General features: G+C 42.7%; 1 protein-coding gene across 2 annotated transcripts in view; it reads left to right on the plus strand.

The window, feature by feature from the left end:
* The window catches only part of SYNPR (synaptoporin), a 282,830-nt gene that overhangs the window by 226,303 nt on the left and 34,004 nt on the right, over positions 1-22,523 (plus strand). For both annotated transcript variants that reach the window (XM_040995058.1, XM_040995059.1), the window contains one exon: positions 9,539-9,737. In XM_040995058.1, coding sequence (XP_040850992.1) covers positions 9,539-9,737 — 199 coding nt within the window. The remainder of the gene's footprint in view (positions 1-9,538; positions 9,738-22,523) is intronic.

Consider the following 22,523-nt stretch of genomic DNA (forward strand, 5'->3'; position numbering starts at 1 on the left):
CTTCAACCTTGCTACTTTCTTAAGCAACTTGAGCCCAACTGCTCAATCCTCCCCTGGTTTCTCATCACAGTGGTCTATTTCCCAGGTCTGTTCATGCAAGATGAGGCTCTCTTGCCTTTTCTGCCCCCAAACAGATGCTAACCCTGAGGCTCTGTAAAGGCATAATCTCTTGTCAGATTTTGAATACAACATAAAAATCTATCTGGCAAGGTGCTGGTAGCATAAAGGAAAACCTTGTTCTAATGAAAACAAGTCTTCGGCACTCGTTTGAAATCCACCAGGAAGCCAAGACAGTTGTAGAACAAATGACAAGTCCAATATATTCTTTCCATGACCTCAATCCTGATGAGAGGTTAATGTGACTAGTTATAGAGGGCCAGCTGATAGGAGGACACTGGAAAAACTAGCAGTGGTAGAAGATCAGCAAATATGTGATTTGTAAGATCACTAACAGTATATCTATTATTATGCAGAAGATCAAGAGCAGATTTAAATGAGCTAATCTATCAACACATTTGGTGCCTGACCTAGTATATCCTCAATAAATGTTCTGTGATTGGCATTCAGTAGTAGGGGAAGTAGAATCACCATTTACCATGCTTCCGGTACAGTAAGAACCAGAACAAGTGACAAATAGAGTTTTCCCTCTTGACTTGTTTGGTAATTTTGGTTCCTGTTACCCATGACTCACTCCCTTTCTATTTGTAGGTGTCTGCTGGCTAGCTGATGGGGCTCAGTAAGTCATAGTTGAGGGGGCCAGGATTTGAGCACAGAGCTTGTAAGATCAAGAAATGGGATTCAGGCCATTAGAAGAACAACTTAGAGTTGGGTGTCAGGAAGCCTGGCTTCCTCATTTGCCTCTTCTCTGGGCCATCTTCAATGATTCTTTCAACATGATGGAATTCCAACTTCCTTGTTTATAGATGGAGACAGACAAAAGAATCGACATGGGGCATATGAAAATAAATGTAAACTCCCATTACAGTTATTTCTGTTATGGGCCATCTAAGCTGAGTAAGTAGGGCTGTGTGGGAAGTGTGCACATATATCTATAAATGTACACACAGATACTCTTGTTACACATATACACATACACATGGCAAGCAAATCAAAAGCTGAACTAACACTAGACAGTCACCAACTTTCCATACTGGGAAGGCTGAGAAAAAAATGAAGTAACAGCACTGAAGTCCTTGCCAACTGTCAAGCAAGACTGAAACAGGTCCAACTGAAGATGATCAGGTAAAGACGTGATCAGCACCAGAATTCAGTGACAGCTACTTTCTGCCTTCCTTATGCCCTTCCCTTCATTCCCATTTGTGAGCCATATCAGTGCTCACAGGACATGGCGTTACTGTATTACACTAAGCCACCCACAAACGTATGAGATTTAATTCCATTTTCTTTGACTCTGCTGATAGATTTTTAAAGTCTTTTTTACCAGATGGCCATAGTAGTATGCTGCTACCTAAAGAGGAATTTCTAGACACGAGGTAGTGATTTGCCCTTGGCTTGATTCTGCAGCAAATGTTAGATTAACTTTGTGTTGGTTGGTGAACTGGGATTTGATTTTATTATAGCTAGGCACTTTGTACAAAGCCAATTCATATAACTCAAGGAGTAACAAGATGAATATTAAAATAATCTGATTTGGCAGAAATTGTCAGTCAAGTCCAAATTAAGAAAATCCACACTAAATTAAAGTTCAGCTCAAAGGGAGCTTTAGTGGGAGTGCTCCAGGGCGAGGTTCATTGGTCCAGCACAGACAGAGGGCCAGGGAAGTCACACCAGGGAACATGAATTAGTGCTTTTATACCCAGGTCAAAATAGGAACTGGGGCCTAGCAGGGGAAAGAACTTTTCCTTGTATGGTAATATGAGTGCAGATAAGTTCCCTCTGGCCTGGTCAGGCCCATACATTACTCCCTGGCCAGGCAGGCGCTTCTGGGTATTGTATGGCATCAGCCAGCTTGATGGCATCAGCCATTCCCTCCTCCCATCTTTCTTCCTGGGGGCCACTCTTCCCCCACCCCAGTGGACCTTACAATCAACCTACCATTACATGAAATTACAGGGAAAAGCTGGCTTGGTTACTTGCATGCCAGCATGCAACTAGATATCATAACTTTAAAAGCGGAGGGACAGAAATGCTCAGTGGCTGCTCCTCATCTGCTCGCATTTGCAAAGCATCACAGTCATCCATAGGCTACACGGCCACAGGCAAGCCTATGGCCTGCCCAAAGCCCCAGCTTCCCCATCTGTAAGGGAATAACAGTGACAGTAACCTGCCTAAGAAAGTTGTTATAACCATTAAGGGAGATACAAGTGTCCAAGATCCTAGCATAATGCCTGAAAGCACAAGAAAACTTATTATAAACATCATTTTTAATAAAGCAAACAAGTTCCAGCTTCACCAAAGGAATAGCTACATTTAATACTTCTTTCCAGACCCTACAAATGGATAAAAACCATGGGTACACAGCATTTCCTTTCACTTAATTGAAGCGCCAGTGAAATGCTTTAAATTGCTCAAGTGTTGGTTTAAAAAAAAAAAAAGTTAAAAGAGAGAACAATCCTAAAATGGAGGCCTTTCGTTGATAGACACAGTGCAGTGAAAACCAGCAAAATTCAATTACCCCTTGATTGGGTCAGGCCAGTCAAGAAGGAAATTATACTTTGAAATCAACAAATTGGATTTGGTCCCTTCTACAGCCTCAGCAATTGCTCCCTTGCTGGCTGTGCACAGGATCAGAGGTGGCCCGGTCTGCCTCCAGATTCTGTTGACAGACACGCTCCATCTGCAGAGAACAGTTTCTAAATGAATGCTATTTGCTTCCAAAGTTATTACGGCTGCAAAACACATGCTGGCTGTAAACTCTCTCCAGCCAAAATATGTATTTATTTATACATATACACAACTACTGATTAAAAGAATTTCTACATGTATACCTTCTATGCTATCAAATTGCATGCAGATTTCTTAATGCTGTGATTGATCACACTGATGCTATCTGCAGCTTCCATGTTCTTCCTCAGGGATTAGCAGCTCATTCAGAGCTTCATTTCCCCAGTGCCTCTTTGTCCTGATTCTACTCATATATGGCTGGTGTGATAAATGCCAGACTACAGATCACTGTTATTGATAAGCACAGCTCATCTCTTTTTGAACTTATACACATTAGCCAATTAACAATTCCTGGAAGTCAACACTGAACGAGAGGTGGGCAACCAACGCTTGCTCTGCTGGCTGTTTGGCAACCGAGCCATTCTCATGTCTGCTCCCTTCTCAGCACACAGAGACTGCAGCTCCAGTTTGGGTGCATCATTCAAAGGAACCAGCATCCTGGATGCACACAAAGCCCCAGATATGTCCTTAGCACCTGTGCACATCTCCATATCAATTCCACAAGCAAAATGGTTTTTGTTTTACCAGTGGATGCCAAGAACAGCTTTCCAGTCTTTATCTAGAGGTCATACCGTCTCACAATGGGAGCTGAGCTACCCGGAGGTAACTCTGCATCTCCTCCTGTGCCTCCCCACACCCGTTTCCCACAATCCACCAGCTTCCCTAACCAAATTGTGTTTCCTCCTAGTGCTTCACTCCTTGCCCTATGCAGAGGGTTGAAGCATGCTCTCTTTCTCCTATTATCTCGTAGTTTTCCTAAGAAAAAATTCTCACCCCACCCATCACACCAACTGACACATTTGACATGGACAAGTCAGCAACTTGCATTATATTCACCAAATATCCGTCACGACAGTCTGTTCTAGAACATCCTCATCATCTCCATAAGAAATCCCAAAGCCCGGGTGCCGGCATTGTGACATAGTGTGCTACGCTGCCACTTGCAACACCAGCATCCCCATATGGATGCTGGTCTGTGTCCTGGCTACTCTTCTCCCAATCCAGGTCCCTGTTTATGGCATGGGGAAAGCAGTGGGGGATGATCCAATTGTGTGTGCCTCTGCTTCCCAAGTGGGAGAGTGCATTGATTCTCTATGTTTCTGCCTGGCTCAGCACCAGCCATCGCAGCTATCTGAGGAAGGAACCAGCAGCTGGAAGATACTACCTGTTTGTCTCTAATAAACAAGTAAATCCTAAGGGGGAAAAAAAGGAAAAAAGACATCCAGGCATCCTATACCCCTTAGCTGTCATGGCTACCTGTCCCATTCCATGCCCCCACCCTCTGCTAGACAAACAGTAATCTCTGCTTTAGACTGAAATAGATTTACCTATTCTGATCATTTCATGTAAAAAGAACCATGCCACGTGTGGTCTCTTGCAACTGTCTTTATTCACTTAGGACATACTCAGGGTTCATCCATGATGTAGCATATTATAAAACTTCACTCCTTTGTATTGGCAAATGCGATTCTACCATAGGGATATACCATATTTCCTTCATTCTTTGACAGACATCTGGTACTTCTACTTTGGGGCTATTATGAATCGTGCAGTGGTGAACAGTCTTGCTTAAGTTGTGTTTTCCTCTAAGTCTGTGGTTGAAAGGCACAGAGACAAAGAGATGCTCTGATTCATGCTCTGATTCAGCTGCTGATTCATGGCCCGAATGCCTTCAGCAGCCAGGACTGGACCAGCTTGAAGCTGGGAGTGCAGCTGGCACTAGAAACTCAATTCAGGCCTCCCACATGGTTCTCAGCAAGCCAGTTACTTGAGCCATCACCCTGTTTTCCAGCATCTGTATTAGTGAAGTTAGACTCCTGAGTCAGAGCTAGCCTTTGACTGTGACATGGAGCAAGGACATCTTAACCAATGTTTAAGCCCAAGGTCAACTGCTTGCTCCTGCTACTAGTCTTTATAGAGTCAAAAGATCTCCCTGATATGCAGATACGAGTAGAATTGCTGGATGTATGTAAACTGTTATCCATTGATAAGATTTCAAGCCTGATTTCCAAAGTGGCTGCACCATTTTACATTCCAAATACTGGTATGTGAAATTGTCAAATGTGAAAGTTCCAACTTCTCTGACCTTTCCAACAACTTGATATCACAATTGTGTAATATTTCATTTTTCTTATTATAGAGTTTTAGTGACATCTCATTCTACTGCCTTCCTTCACTTTTTATTTGGATGATATGGACTTGTTTCTAAAGCTGTGATGTAACAATTATTTCCATAAGGAAGCTTCATCTTGACCAAGCCATCCTAAACTAGCTTAGGCTTCTCTTAGAAAAACGTCTCCTTGTTTCCTAAACTCCAACGCAACCTAGGAGGACACATTTCATCTATTAAAGTGGTTTCCCAAGCCACTGTGTGAACTATATTTAAAATCTATCAAAAGGGAGAGAACATTGTGGTATGGTGAGTTAACACTTAGGTCACCTGCCTGCAAAAAATCCAAGTTCATGACCCAGCCACTCTACTTCTGATTCAGCAATTGAATCCTGAGAAGCAGCAGATGATGGCTTAAGTGTTTGAGACCGACACCTAATTGGGAGATCTGAAGTTTTATGTTTTTGGCTTCTGTTTGGTCTAACCGAATCATTTAGGGAATAAACCAATGGATGATAGAGTTCTCTATCACTCTAAAACTCTGTCTTTCTAACAGGTGGAAATGAACGTTTTAAAGGAATTATTTTTGTTTGAAAAGCAGAGTTGCAGAGAGAAAAACAGACAAAGAGAAATCTCCCATCCCTTGGTTCTCTGGCAGGTGCTAGGACAGTTCAAACCAAGGAGCTTCCTCTGGATCTCACATGTGGGTGGGTACAGGGGCCCAAAGACTTGGACCATCTTTTACTGCTTTCTCACATATTAGCAGAGAGCTGGTTCAAAAGTGGAGCAACCAGGATTCAAACTGATGCCCATACTGGATGGCAGCACTTCTAGTGCCATGCCATGGCATCAATCCTGAAAATAAATATTTTTTTAAAGATTTATTTTATTTTTAATGGAAAGGTAGATATACAGAGAGGAGAGACAGAGAGGAAGATCTTCCGTCTGATGATTCACTCCCCAAGTCAGCGCAACGGCCGATGCTATACCAATCCGAAGCCAGGAGCCTCCTCCGGGTCTCCCACACGGGCGCAGGGTCCCACGGCTTTGGGCTGTCCTCGACTGCTTTCCCAGGCCACAGGCAGGGAGCTGGATGGGAAGCAGGGCTACCGGGATTAGAACTGGCACCCAAATGGGATCCCGGGCGTGCAAGGCAAGGACCTTAACCACTGTGCCATCATGCCGGGCCCAAAAATAAATATTTTAAAAAATATATTAAATGAGGGGGCTGGCACTTTGGCATAGCAAGTTAAGCCTCTACCCACAGCATCCCATAAGGGTGCCAGTTAGATTCCCAGCAGCTCCACATCTGATCCAACTCCCTACTAGTGGCCTGGGAAGGCAGTGGAGGGGGACCTACGTGTTTGGGCTGTTGTACTCATATTGTAGGCATGAAAGAGGTTCCTGGCTTCAGACCAGCCTGGCTCTGGTCATTGCAGCAATTGGGGCATGAAGCAGCAGATGGAAGCTCTCTTGTTTTTCTCTCTATGTAACTCTACCTTTCAAATAAAATCAAATTTTTAATATATATGTTAAATGAATATTACAATATGAGGAAAATATGTTAGCTGGAAATCACATGCAGAGTAACACTTGGCTTGACTACATTTTAAATCTTTGTTCTTCAGTATTCCTACAGACTAAACTGTTAAGGAATATTTTAGTATCTCTGACAAGAACAAGAAATGGGCTCTGTAACATAACTATAACAAATGTTTCCATTTTCCTGAATTTTATTGAAGTTGTACAGTGTATGTCAGGGTTATTTTTTTAATCCTTTGTAAGGAAAGTCAATAACCATGAGCACAATCAAGTGAACTACATAAATAGTTCTTTCTTAAATCAAGCGGAAAATGAAAAAGAACATGCTTTTGAGAACCAAGAAACTTAAGGAAATCAAGTTTTCCCACCTGATCTGTCAGCTAGGCCAATCTCCTAGAGATGTCAGTTCAGTCCTATAGGGATGGAGCTCAGGAATATGCATTTTTAAAAATGCCTCGAGTAACTCCAGTGTCAGTGGCCCATTAACTTTGATTAAATATTTATTCCCAGTTCACGTCCTCATTGTTTAGTAGAACAATATTATGCAGAAGTGAAAAATCCCACTCTGGGGCCCTGCGCAGTAGCCTATTGGCTAAAGTCCTCACCTTGAACGCGCCAGGATCTCATATGGGCACCAGTTCATGTCCCAGCTGCTCCACTTCCCATCCAGCTCCCTGCTTGTGGCCTGGGAAAGCAGTCAAGGACTGCCCAAAGCCTTGGGACCCTGCATCCATGTGGGAGACCCAGAGGAGGCTCCTGGCTCCGGCTTTGGATCAGCTCAGCTCTGGCTGTTGCAGCCACTTGGGGAGTAAACTAATGGATGGACGATCTTTCTCTCTGTAGCTCCTCTCTGTAAATCTGAGTTTCCAATCAAAACAAGTAAATCTTTGAAAAAAAAAAATCCCACTCTGGAATCTAATACAAGTATAAATCTCTGATCCAATATTTATCCATGATGTGGCTCAAGAAATTTCAAATGTTAGTTGTAATGGCTGCTAATTTACCCTTTTAGTATTAGTCTTAATCATAAAAGGCTGTATACAACAAATCTGTTGCCAAGAGATCAGATTTGACTGAGTAAGAAAAATACTCCTACATTTACCAGGTTCATCAATAGTTTTATCATCACGGTTACTCTGTAGATGATTTGCAGGCAGTATTTTATTGAGTAAGTGAGCCTCATTCATGCCTGTATCCCAGCGCCTCCCTAAGAACACCTTCTGGCTGCTGTCACACTGAATTACAGTTTGCCACTTATCATTGCTTCAATAGGGATACTATATAGGCTATACCACATCTTTCTTAGGTGTCATTTCCTGGAGCAAAAGTACTGCTCAAGTATGTTACTTATTTCTATCAAGTAGTATACCTCGTCTGATATGATAATAGAACACTCTCCAAATATAGGACATCTAAAAGTTCAACTGAAACAGGATTTATGAGAGCAAGTGTATGGCCCCATAGCCAAGCCCTGCTTGGGACACCCCTGACTTACATCTGAGGATGGGCTTGAGTCCAAGCTCCTCTTTGCACTTGAGCTTCTAGTTAAAGTGCACCTTGTGAGGCAGCAATTGATGGTTCAACAGCAACCCGTGCGGAGATCAAAATTGAGCTAGAGGTTCCTAACGTTCCCCAAGCTCATCTCCAGATGTTGTGGGAATTGCAAGAGTAAACTAGTGAATAAGACGTTTCTTTGTTTCTTCCTTTCAAATAAGCAAAATGAGAAATTATGCAAGTACCTTAGGAAGATACTTGAATTTTTAAAATTAGGATAGATGCTGGACTTTATGCTAGGCATATGCTTGCAATGAAGGAATCTCAACTGAACTTGAACTGAGGTTATGCAGCAAGGTGGAGGAATCCACTATGGGGGGAGGGGGGAGGGAGGGGTGGGGAGAATCCTCAGTGCCTATAAAACTATCACATAATACAATGTTAATAACAAAAAAAAATAAAAAATAAAAGTAAAAAAAATTAGGATATATAAGTCATCTTACAGAATTAAGAGTTTCCATTTGCTTATCCAGGCACTGAGTGTCTGTCAAATGTCAGGCTGTGGGGATGCACAAAGCAGAAAACCAAGATCCACCACTATTGTGGAGACAGGCTAACTACTGAGGGACTAGTGAGACCAATAAATAAATAACAAAGGAATCCGATAATGTTACTAGGACTACTGCACCAGACAGGGAGGGCTCCAAGTGAAATTTAACAGTGATGTGATGACGAACCCTCAAAGGAAAAGAGAGCCGTTTTATCAACACCCAGGAAAAAGTTCTTCTAGGAGATGTTTGAACTGATGCCTAAATGCCAAGGAGTCAGACGGGGCAAAGAGCCAAAGGTGTAGAGTGACTTGGGAAAGGGTGATAGTCTATGGCGAGACCCCAATACTACAACTACTGAACAGAAATCAGGGCCCCATATGATTGGAACAAGCTGATAAAGGACAAATCAATACAGGGAGATGTTGGGGACACAGCTGGGAGAACAGGATAAAAGTCCTAGCAGAAAATGCTTGGAGAACTCAAGAAGGAGGATTCTAAAATCTAATCCAGCACCATGTCGGGTTCCCTTTCCCTTTCCAGCTCTTATGAAATCCAACTGAATGGTGTTAACAGCAATTTTTCTTTCATGTTTCCAGCTATAACCTATAAACTCCTCAACTAATCCATCAGGTTAGCATACCGTAAAATTCCCAAGTCACATCTCACTTTGTAACAGGTGTGGAGAACATTTGACCTTTGAGCTTCTTAAGCCCTGCAAAATCATTTGATCTGGGCCTACCAAGGCACTTGTAATTCGATGAATCTATACCAAACTTTTAAGTTGATAACTGTGTATCTTGATTGATACTATAAATATCTAAATGGACCTTAGCATCCAAGGGCCCTTGGTCCCTGCTAGGAGATGGACATCATCAATACTGTCTGCTTTGCTCTCTGTGTCACTTACAAGAGTGTTTCTTTCCATCTGCCAACATAGGCTGCACCAGGTGACGTTTGAGGTGCCTACCTGCGAGGGCAAGGCAAGGCAGAAGCTGGCGTTGATTGGCGATTCCTCATCTTCGGCAGAGTTCTTCGTCACCGTGGCTGTCTTCGCCTTCCTCTACTCTCTGGCTGCCACTGTCGTGTACATTTTCTTCCAGAACAAATACCGAGAAAACAACCGGGGTCCATTCATAGTAAGTGATTCTCTTTTTGAAACAAATTTTTTTGTCTCTCTTCTGATTTCTTTTTAATAATGCTTGAGCAACTCTAGAGTGACCTGAACCTTTGCAGCAGCTATTCAAGATAAAATCATATTCTTTTTCATCCAAAAACTCTTGGATCTCTAGCAAAAAAACATGATGGCTGTCAATTACTTGTGTCCCTGCTTGGGCAAACTATTATAAGACTTGTTAGAAACCTCTAAAACTAATTATTGGAAATCTGTTGAGCTCAAGGAAAGAGTTGGGAAGCTTACTGCTGGATTTATTCCAGCTCTGTGCAGTAAGTCACCCATTTTTCTCACTGTTTGTATGAACTGAGACTGGTGCTCTTTTAAAATGTGTTATTTCCCTATATGTGATAGACTGGGCCGAGAAGTGTTTAAGATGGAGTTCCATCTCCACGTATCTCCCCGTTCTCATCTGTCTGCACTGTCAGCCACCCCCTCTCCGCCCCCTTCCCTAGCTCCACTCTCTGTTGCCTTATACAATGGTCTCAAAATTCACAAGGCTAACACCAGGATGACCCAGCATTTCCATATACAGACACTCGTACATCTAAGTGGACCACGGCAGTTCTCAAAGGGGTACATGACATGGATCATTTTAAGGAAATATTAAATATTTAAGCCTTGTCATGTATGCATGTATGTATGCCTAAAAAGCATCATCCCAAGAATGTTTGATCTGAAAATATCTTGCTGTCTTGCTCTTACAAAAGTATTCTTTCCTAGCATCCAAAAATCTTATAATGAAATGAAATGTATGTATTTGTTAAGCTAATAATACATTAACTGTGAGAATTTCAATAGCCACTTTACAATTACGTGAGAGAGGCTGGCATGGTAGCACAGCAGGTTACACTTTTGTGGAACTCCCTCATGTCCAGCCCACTACAGAGTGCCTCATTTTATCCCAGCAACTCCGCTTACCCTACAGCTTCCAGCTAATGCATCTGAGAACCAGTGGATGAAGACCCAAGTACTTGGGTATCTAAAACCCCTCTGGGAGGTGTGGGTAGACTCCCTGGCTCCTGGCTTTAGTGTGGCCTGACACCTGCTACTGCAGGATTTGGAGAGTGAAGCAGCACATGGAAGAATCTCTCCTCCTCTCTGTGTGTCAGCCTGCCTCTCACAATTTAAACAGATTTTGTGGGGAAAGGGGGCTGTGCTATTCAAACTCTGCTGTTTTTATCAGTGAAACCAAAATGACCAAAGGTAGTTTATACAACAAGGAGTGTATACTCATTGCAGGCACACAGTGGTCTCTTGGTTCAGATTTGCTTTTTGCCCAATGTATGCCAAATGTCTTCATGGCTCCCTAGTCGGCCTCAAAAACAGTCCTGAGAGACAAGCGAAGCAAGGAGGCCACATTCTACAGATCCAAATTAATCCTACATTATCAAGCACCAGACGTTGGGAAATGAGTCCGTGGCTGCTGTCAGAGAAGTTAATGACAGAACAAGGACTGACACTGGTAAGCCTGTGGATCTTAAAAGGTAGTGGCTAAAATACGGAGTCCTGGATTTTTGACCCTCCGTGTGACTTTCTGTTATAAAGAGAAGTAAAACCCACAAAACACTTTGCCCTGGAAAAGGTAGACAGTGAGTGACAAATTAACAGCATCTCATTGTAACACCATTATTGCCATTATTTTTACTTATTCTCCTACCTCAGTACTAGGCAGTGCCTTAGTTCTACAAAGGTAAATTGCAGGCACCTTCCTTTAATTCACTGAGGCTTCACGCTTCCACTTTCTGCTGGTCCCTGAATCTATTCCAAGTGCCATCTGCTCCTCCCATGCCCCCCAAGGATAAGCTTGACTAAGGGCCACTTCTAAACTCAGTCACTAGATGGAGGCATCCAATGAACCTTTCTGTTCCTCTGAGGGGTCTTATGGGCAACTAGAAGGGAGACTCGTAACCATCGTAGACTGCAGTCCGGCTGTCCATATTGAAGCACGGGCTGAGGCCATCACTGAGGAGGAAAACAGGAGACAAGTACAGAGCTGGATATCCAAAGAAAGACTGTCAGCTGGCCCTGTACTTGGGTGTAGCCGGAGATGGAAAGAAGATGTCACAGACTCTGAATTCTTTGGAAATTGCCAGGAAATCTGTCTCTCCTCATCCCTTCCCCCTCTATGATGCCTGCATCTTTTTTTTTTCTGTTTTCTCTACTCTCTCTCTCTCTCTCATCCTTTCAGGTCCACTTCTGACTATATTCCATGTTAGCATATTAGAAAGTGTCTTTATGTGACCGTGCAACACAAATACACAGGTGAATCAAAACCATCCAGTGTGGCGAGGAAGGTTAGTGGTCCTTGAAACCTGCCCATAGTGTCCTTGAGGGAGAAGCATGTTTGCCCTGGGGAAGGGAAGGGCCTTCTGCCTCTTCCACACCTCTACTGGGGTGGACTTATTATAAACACAATTCCTGGACAGCCAGGGTTTGATGCTAAAGATAACATTATTTTCAGCCCTGAATGTATTTCTCTTGCTTACTACAGGGAAACCTGTCAGAATCACTTATTTGACATTTCTCCAGCCCACCACCTATATTATTTATCAGATTTTTGCATTCTCAACTTCTTTTTCAGCTTCTTCATGATTAGGTAATTTTTCTTACAGATTTTTGCTTTTATTCGAAAGACAGATATACAGAAAAAGGACATACACAGAGAAAGATTCCAGCCACTGATTCACTCCCCAAGTGGCCACAATGGCCAGAGCTGAGCCAATATGAAGCCAGGAGTCAGCAGCATCCTTCCAGTCTCCCACGTGGTGCAGGGCCCTAAGGCTTTGAGCCATCCTCTACCACTTTCCCAGGACACAAATAGGGAGATGGATGGGAAGTGGAGCAGCCAGGACACAAACTGGCACCTATATGGGATCCCAGTTCATACAAGGCAAGGATTTAACCACTAGGCTATTGCACATGGCCCAGATAAACTAACTGTTAATCACAATTCAAATGGAGATTAATTCCCTCCATACTTGGTACCATGTTTCTCCATCTGCTAGTTAAGCCCAGAGAAGAGTTGTGGTCCAATAGCTGTAATAAAGGCAGTGAACTGTTTAAAGAATTGAGAAGTCGTCCAGAGTTCACAGCTGCCTTGGGGAGGATCAGGGCAAATGTGTGCCCTGGCCCCATTCATTTTAAACAGAGTTTCTCTATGCCAGGGAACTCTTCACCCCAACAGAAAGGGAGTTTTTGACTAACAGAAACTTGGCAAAACCCCAAGTGTGTCTTGATTGTCTTTCCCTTTTCATCTAAAACAAAATCAAGTATGAAATGTGCTCACTCCCTGGCTCAGCACACCAGGGGAGACCATACTCCCTTTCTTGAATAAACCCGTGGGTTGAGGTTGTTCTTTGCTTGATTGCTTTTGTTTGGAAGACAGGAGATATTCCATCACTGGCTCAGTGCCCAGTGGCCCACAACAGCATGGGCTGGGCAAGGCAGAGAGCAGGAGTCAGTAACTCAATCTGGTCTCTTAAGTTACACAGATCTGAGACAACACCTGCTGTCCCATGAGTGTGCATTAGCAGGAAGATGGAATCCCAAGTGGAGCTGGAACCCCAACCCAGACATTCCTACATGGAATGTGGGCGTGGCAAGCAGTGTCTAACAGCTGCATTCACTGTCAACCCCAAGACTGATCTCCACTCCTGGCTAGGAGGTTGGTAGTGATACCCCCACAGCCCATCTTAGTCCACTGTGCTTTTACAACAAAATACCTGAGGCTGGATCATTAATAGAGAGCTTTAGCTTATTTCCTTACAGTTCTGGAGGCTTAGCAAGTCCAAGTTCAAGGCAACAGCAGATTCTCTAGTCTGGTGAGAGTTGCTCCCTTCTTCCCTGTCTACTGCATCTCCCGGAATGTTGTGAAAGGTAGAAGTGCCAGAGAGCTGAACACATGTGATGTTTCTTTTATAAAACCGATCACATCAGTGGTGGGCCCTAATCTCATGAAGGAGGAGCCCTTAAAACCCAATTACCTCACCTTAGTACTGTCTCACCTTAGTACTGTCACTCAGCTACTGCCTGAATTTTGGGGGGCTAGTAGAGGGATGCTATGGTTTCAACTTGTGCTCATCAAAACTTCATGTGGTGCCAAAGTGCTAGTACAAATTGGTGGCACCTGTAGGTGGCAATTAGGCCCTGAGGACTTCTTTGTGGATGGAATTGGAGCCCAATAAAAGGGGCTTTGCAGTGTTCAGCTCCCTTGACCTTCATCCTTCCTCCAGAGCATGCAATAAAGTGCCACCCCAGAAGCAGAGAACAGCCCTCACTGAACCACAGACCCTGCTGTTGCCTTGGCTGTGGGCTGTGCAGGCTTCCTCACTGCGAGAACATGCATTTCTGCACTTGCTGAATTATCCAGTCTCACCTATCAATTTTAACAGCACAAATGGACTAAGACACTCTCCCCTTTGGGTTATTGGGCCATGTCCAGAGGCATTTTTCATTTCCATTACCAGGATGCTTTACTGGTATCCTGCAAACTGGGGCATGGGATGGTGTTAAAGACCTTGCAGTGAGCAACAACGCACAAGATTCTCCATGTCCAGGTAAAAGTGGCCTGATTTATAGCAACAATCAGCAGCCACTGAACACCTGCTATGTGTCAGGTGCTGCCACAGGCTTTTTAAATCCTTTTTTCTCCCTTAAAATCCTTAAGATAACATTCTGAATTTGGTATGTCAATTTAATTCCCATTGTTCAGATACAGAAACTGAGGCTGAGGACATTATTAGCCTTGTCTCAGGCTACTTGCCTCAGAGGCAATTCAAATCTGTCTGGTTTAAGCTCAGAAGTTGCTTCATTCTTCTTTGAATGATCCTACTAATGGAGAATGCTCTACCTCTCACTGTGTTCATTTCTCCAAGTTTGCTGGCTCCTGCCCACCACAAGCTCTCTGTCCTGTGTGCTCCCTGTCTTAGCTGCTCTCTCAATGGGCTTATAAGCTCTCACCCCTATGCTGCCCACCCTCCTCTCTCTTTCTCTTACACACACACACACACACACACACACACACACACACATTTTTCTATACGTGTGTGTGTATATATCTTCCCACCAGTCTGCACTTTTCTGCCTTGTAGATTCTTACTCCAAAACTCTTTTTGATGTTGCTGACATCCTATAATTAGGAATGGCATTAATCCCAATTTCTTGACCAATTCTGATATTGCGCATCCTCAGAAAACATTTATCTTCTCCAGGAAGGCTGCATGGGCTTTCACAGTGCTCTTCACACTGTCTAATTAGGGGATTTGAGCACATGGAGTAGAAGACATCTACCGCCTGTGTGGCCATGGGCACCCTCAGAAACCTCCCTGTACTTCAGTTTCTTCACTTGTGAACTAGAGGGAATGCCTCCACACTATGGAGTTGTCAGATTGAATGAGTTATGACATGCAAAGCCACAAAAGCACCACTAGGCACCCAGTGGGTATGCATTTATACAATTCCTTGTTTTTGCCATCCTGATGATGATCTATCCTAGTGTCCATCCTGTGCTTTCTGTGTCACTGCTCTTTCTTAAATCTCAGTGGACTGACTGGCTGGAAGACAAGCTAATAAATACAAACGCTTTGCATCATGCGAAGGGTTGCCAAAAAGGCTTCTTGCTATACTGATAGTATAGCAAGTATAAGTATATAACTTATACATAGTATAAGTTAGTGTGTTACAGGTAAACACAATTAGTTCTCCTATGGACTGTCTCTCTGTTCCATTATGCTCTACTGCACTCGCATGGCAGGCTTAGCACTCAGATTTCAAGCTTTAGTGACAAAGGGGGAATGGGTCTGACTCCATCAAACCGGCATGGCTGCCTAAACAGGTGCTGAATCCCTCATTAGTTGGCAAGTCAGAGAATAGCAGAAGAATGCAGAACAGTGATACAGAAGAAATCATGCAAGTTGACCACTGGACACTCTAAGAAACTGGCCCCAGACTTTCACCTTCTCCTCTCCATTGTTTTAAAAGGATAAGATCTTCCCCATGCCATCTCCTAACATGAGGGGAAAAAAGTCACCTTAATATGGGCTCATATATTTCTCTTAATGCAGAACAAACCCACACTGAGAAACACACCTTCAGTTTTATTCTGGCACTCCACAGTTTACAAATGTCTTGCTCTAATACCCACAGTTCATTAAGCATTCACATAATTGGCACCAAATCCAGAGTTTGGATCTTTTTTTCTCAAGTCTCTTAGCACTTTCTCCCAGCTGGGCATCTTCATTTCCAATGCTTATTAGCAACACAGTAATCAAAACCACAGAGCCCTGTAAGAATAGCGCTTCAAAATTTGCTCTGGGAACAGGTAATAAGTGACTCCAAGTCAAATTGCTTGGATACCTTGTGAGAAAACTGGTTATTGAAAACATCTGAAAGCTTGGCAGAGGCACGATCTAAGACCCACAACAATAGATTCTGCATATTGGTCTGAAATACATTAAGAAATATCCAAATCAATTCATGTACTGTCTCAATAAATGAATAGCTAAGGCAGAATTGCAATGAATTTTTAATATGTAGTCTAGTGGGGTCCACTAGCCAATTGGTTAGCTGCACATATGGATAGAAAAGGATATAGACAATTAATAATCTGGAAATAATAAGACAAGAAAAGGAAAGTTACTACAGTATCAAAACAACTTGAAAAAACTGCCATCGGAACTGTGGGAAATCAAGTTTAAATACCATTTTTTGAGCTGCTGCTTATTGTGCATTTTTCACAGATCAACAATTACACAAATGCTTTTAAGGCAGTTACTGCTCTCCCTATTTTACAGATGTAGAATCAGATTTGCTGGGGCTAGGCCATTTTTAAAGATATATTTATATTGAAAGTGTTATACAGAGAGGGAAGGAGAAAAGAGAGGAGAGAAAGAGAAGTAGGGAGAAAGGAGGGGACAGAGAGAAGAAAGCAATCTTTCCAGCCACTGGTTCATTCCAATGGCCACATGACTAAGGATGAGCCAGGCCTAAGCCAGGAGCTTCAACTCGGTGTCTCAAGTGGAAGGTAGGGGTCCAAACTCTTGGATCATCTTCTGCTGCCTTTCCTAGGCCCTACAGAGGGAGCTGGATCAGAAGGAGAATATCTAGGACACAAACTGACACCCACAGGGAATGCTGGCAATGCAGGCTTCAGCTTTGCCTGCAACACCCCAATGCCAGCGCTAAGCTTAACTGACTTGCATAAATGCTACACAGTGATGTGGAGCCAGAGGCAAGCACCTTACCATGGTGCTCTCCTTAACACCTCCTTTTAGGCTGGGCGTAAACAAACTGAAAGTCAAGAATTTCAACTCTTTGGGTACCTGTTACTAAAAGAGATGCAAAGTCTGCCGAGGCATGAAGTACAGATATCCTCACCACATTGACCTGATTGCTGCAGCTGACAGTCTAATCAGTAAGACACATCATACAAAGGAAGTATGTTTACAATTATCCATTACTGGAGAGACCATGTATGAATCAACAGTACTGTTAGCAGTTGGTAACAGTTTGGGTAGTCAAAGACAACTTCACAAGAGCCCATGACAAAGAACAGAAAACTAGTTGGATGTCAAGCAGGAATTTCTGATCCAAGTGATAATGGCTTGAGCAAGAATGAGAGGAAGAAGATGTTACAGCGGGTACTTTTTGGTTACTCCATTGCCCATTAACTTTTTAAATAATGAAGCTGAGGAGAGGTAAAGATCATAGCGAGGAGAGACCGAGTTGTAGAGAGTCTTAACTAAATTAAGAAAAAAAAAGGAGCACCTGAATTCAGCCATCTTACACACACACTCTTTAAACTTTCTAAGCTCATGAATTTCCCTGTTTGATTTCTACCTTGATTTGAGTTTTCTGACACTTGCCAAATGCAATATGAGCAGGTCTCAAAACATCAGTGAAAAAATGAAATCAAAGGATATTTACTTTGCTGCAGAAACATAATTGAATTCCATACTTATTTTTACAATATGCACTTCCTTTAAGTTCTCAAAGACATCTTTGCATACTGACTTATATAATTCCTACCTCTTCTGCAAAATGATATAAGGATTCATACAAACAGTTATGAAGATTAGATAACCAATGTCTATTATAACAGTTAGGAACTAAAGACATAGTAGATGTTTTGCAATTATTTATTCATAGGACCAAGACGTAAAATGAAATAACTTGGATTGTACTTTCACAATCACTGTTTGACTCTGCTCATTTTCCTTTGTAATCCCTATATAGTACTCTAGTGAGGAAGCCAAATTGTCAGTCCAATTTCTTATCAAACTTTTAATTTTACAGGACTTTGAGTCTAAGTAGTAAGTCTGTACTTAAATCTTCACACTTTAAATTTTTCTTTACAAAGTCAGTTTTCCTGTTGGTTTTGAAGGCTGAATTTTTATTTGCAAGCCTATGTACAGCATTTGAATGAAGAATCTGAATTTCAAGCTTCTATCCACCCTAGGCCCTAAGAATTTATGCCATTTTAAAAGCAATCTCCTAAAAAGACCTACCAAGAGAATTTTCTTCCAAGAAAGGAAAAATAAATAAAATAAAATAAACTTGTTCCGAGGGACCTGCTATCAAAACCTTTGCTTTGAAACCTGAGATACCAAGGATATATCAAAAATTTAACTCAAGCTGTGCTCAAGTATGCAGAAAGTCAGGCTTTAATTACTAGGGAGAGATCCCCAAGGCAGGCATTAATCTGCACAGCAGTGTAAGTTTTGCCCCGGTACTGGGCTCTGCACACTGTGAGCTCTGGCATTAGGCTTTCACACTGGGACTTAGGCAATGAAGTTCAAGACTATTCCCAGCTCCTCTGACCAGAAATGGAAGCAAATGCAAACATCCAAATATTCCATGTGATGTAAATAAACATAATGGAATACTTGACAAGTGTCTTCACGGGGTGTCTCCAAGGCCTGTAGTTGGGAATGCAGCAGCCCAGCAGATGGTCAGGGAGCAGCAGACTGGGCAGGAGTGGAGCTGCTACTGCCTGCTGCAGGTGGCCTCAGGGGGCTGCCGCATACATCTGGTAGCTCCTTTTAAGCCCTCAATTAAGCCCTCTCCCACAGCGTGCCTTGACTTTTTAAAACTATTGAATCAGGATTGAAAACAAAACAAAACAAAAAAGAAAAGAAAGAAAACACAGAAAACAACGGGACATGTGCCTGGTAAGGCCATACACTGGTGACAGAGTCCCTTCTGAGCCCTCATGTCCTGAGGACCGTCATAATTACAGGAAGCAGGGTGAGCAAGGAACTGTGGAAAAGAAGCAACTGCTCCTGTCTGCTCCCGTTTGGGGACATCCATTGAAGTAGTTCTTTATGTTCATCTAAGGACAGTCGTGTTCTTTCCATTGGCTATGTCTGCCTTATAGAATAGAAATGAACCTCCCACTCCTAAACCATCACCTACACTACCCTTCAGAATCATCTCCTGCTGTATGAGTTTCTCTCTCTAACTGGCTTTTGAGCCTCTCTTTGCTACCTGGTCAGTCCTCCTGCATCTTCGCCTGTGAGCGATGGCTTCATCCTCAAAGACATATCTCAAATGTTGTCTGCCCTCATGCAGTATTTCCTATCTGTATCATTACTGATATAATATAAATTCCTTCTTCCAAAAATACTCCATGGCATTTCCAGAAAAATCTTTATGTGGAAACCTTCACTGCCTTGTGCTTAAGTTGGCTCTGGTTTTGTCTGATTCTCCCCATCAAACATCTCCAAGTCAAGGACTACTGTATTTTTTTTGAAAGGACTATTTTTGAAGATTTATTTAATTTTATTGGAAAGTCAGATTTGCAGAGAGAAGGGACAGAGAGAAAGATTCTCCATCCACTGGTTCACTCCCCAAGTGGCTGTAATGGCCAGAGTTGAGCTGATCCAAAGCCAGGAGCCTCTTCCAGGTCTCTCACATAGGTTCAGAGTCCCAAGGCTTTGGGCCATCCTCAACTGCTTTCCCAGGTTACAAGCAGGGAGCTGGATGGCAAGTGGAGCATCTGGGATGTGAACCAGCACCTATATGGGATCCAGGGCATGCAAGGTGAGGATTCAGCCACTAGGCTATGATACTGGGCCCAAAGTATTCTAATAATTGTGTATTTCTAATGCAGCTAGAGCTCCCTACAGCTACAGCAATATTGAAAATGAAATTAATGGCCTTCCAAGATTGTCATTAATAATGCCTGAGTTATGATCAGCTATTCAACCACATTTATTGAGTTCATACTGTGTGGCAAGAATTGTGTGTAGAACTGGCTATGCATAACAAATAGAAAAGAACTAAAAAACATACAGCATATGCATATATGCTCTTCAAAATCTGAGTCTATAGACATGGGAGGCACTGTCTGTGATTGCTACATTTTTAGCATTAGGATTTTGAAAGATCCCAAATTGCATCAATGTGATTAAGGCAAACATTCCCAAAATGGGCATAGCAGCCCTTCCCATTTCTATGATCCTAGGACAATGCCAGAGTTTATTTTCTGCTGATGTGTTCATTCCCTATCCTGAAAAAAAGAAAAGAAAAAGCCTCTTGAAGGTATGATTAAATCTTCTATTCCAGAAGGATCAGATAACTAGATAGCCCAACACACAGGAGACATTCCAGAAGTACTTCTTAAATGGTAAGCTCCAGAAGCAGGTCCAGGTTTAATTCCTGACTCCAGCTGCACTCATAGAGATCTTGGGAGGCAGGCAGAATGACATGTGTAGTTGTGTTCTTACTCCCGCTGGAGGACCTGGACTGAGTTCCTGATTCCCGACTTTGGCCTCTACCCAGCTCCTGCCACTGTGGGCATTTGAGGTGTGAGTCCATATGTAGCTGGGTAATCACCTCACTCTCTCTTCCCCTCTCTAACTCTCTCCCTCCTCCCTCTGTCCCTTCCTTCCTCTCTCCAAAAAGTGTGTGTGTGTGTGTGTGCGCACACACACACACAAGGTGAGACAATCCAGACTCACTTGACTTTCAGTTATACATGGTCACACATTTGGGTGTTAACAATGTATACTGGGATGTTGAGTTACAAAATGCACTTTTAGTTGTAGTTCAATGTAAAAACTTTCTACCTATTATCCCCAATTGCTCAAACAGGCTTTCCTAGTCATCAAAATTCCAGCTATCCTTTTTGTATACCTTCTTCACAACCTCTTTTTGCCATGAGATTATTTAAAGTCTTCCCTCCTGACTTAGGCATTGTTCTCACAACAAAGATCTTTGCCTGCTGACTTTAGCTAGCCCCAGTCAACTAAGCCGTAGTCTCTCCATCCTCTTTTGCTCTCTCATTTATTAGGTTATCTCTCCCAAACAGAAATACTTTCCTCCCCCAAGGCTCATGAATTAGGGAAGGAGGTCAAATATTAAACATTATTTCATCACTCTTGTCTAGAAATACAGCATCCTTATTGGTTTGAGCAAGTGGGACATAGGAACCTATTTTTCCTGTCTAAAATTGAACAACAGCTAAGTAGAAGTGAAGGGACAGATTTAAATTAGAAAGACTATATTAAATCAGCCAAAGTCAAAGCTGATTTCACTCCAGGAATGGTAAGCATGAAAAGGTATAATTATAATAACTTGATATTCTGCTGCCTTTATGCATATTCACTTTATGAACTTAGACCTCCAGATGCCTCCTAGGCCCGCTTTCCTATTTTTACTAAGTATTCAGAATGAGGCTCTTCCCAAAGGTATTCAAGAGCGAGAAGGCTTTTCCTTTCTGCTAGGTTTTCGTGTGCTTTAAGAATGCTGTAATAAGTAGGAGCTCCCCTGGAAGCTTAGCAACAAAAAGTTTGGCAATTAGGGGGACAACACATCTACTGGGAGGGGGAATATTTTTAATTATGGAGTCTAATCATCATCTATGGGTCTGTTTGCATTCACTCAGGAGATTTGTCTTGGGCAAAGGAAAAAAAGGAAATGATTTCAGAGAAATCCCTGAAGATTCAGCTATCCAAAGCCCAGGGGTAGAAGTGGGTCCTAGCTGCATCAGTGGCGCTCCTAGAGTGGCAACATCAAAGCAGAGGGGTGGATAGGCGAGTTGGGCATCAGTCCAGACACAGGCAAACTTGCCCTAGTCAGTCATGGTCACTACCAACCTCGAAGCTCTGTTCTAAACTCTCCCACAATCAACAACCCAAAAAAGCCAACCAAGAAAGATACAAGGACCCCTGAGGGTCCAATTTGTATGTGCTCTTTCCTCCCATCCCCAAGATAAAATTAACTCCATGAACCCCTTAGTTACGTCAATCTTTACAGATATGAAATAACAGAAAAAGGAATAAGAGTGATAGAATAGCTGGGAAATCATTGTTTTCTGCACCCTCAGATCTATCAGAGAAGGCCCAAGAGAACTTGACCATTGCTTAGGGTCACACAACCTGTTTACAAAACTTCCACTGTTGGTTAACATGTCCAGATCCACCAAGGACTAACAGGTCTCAGACTCACCTAGCTCTATCAGTCCAATTAAGGGCAGAGTGGTGAAAGGAGGCTGTGAATTTTCTTCTCATCTTTGCACCAGAACAATAGCTGACTGGGGGGACATTAATCTGTTGCAAAGAATATTTACTTTCAAGAAACACAAGGTTTCAAGCTACCAGGTGGGCTTATTGGTAGGCAAAGCTATTAGTTGAATGTCAGGGCTTCCCCCGCCCTCCCACTTTTAAAATCTGGACTTTTCTTTTCCCAGCTGTGGGTGGTGGAACCTAAAATATTTATGTGGCTTTATAAGGACTATTTAACATTTACA

This window comes from Ochotona curzoniae, unplaced genomic scaffold (assembly GCF_017591425.1).
Source record: "Ochotona curzoniae isolate NIBS_2020 unplaced genomic scaffold, NIBS_Ocur_1.0 contig_908, whole genome shotgun sequence".
Classification (NCBI taxonomy): domain Eukaryota; kingdom Metazoa; phylum Chordata; class Mammalia; order Lagomorpha; family Ochotonidae; genus Ochotona; species Ochotona curzoniae.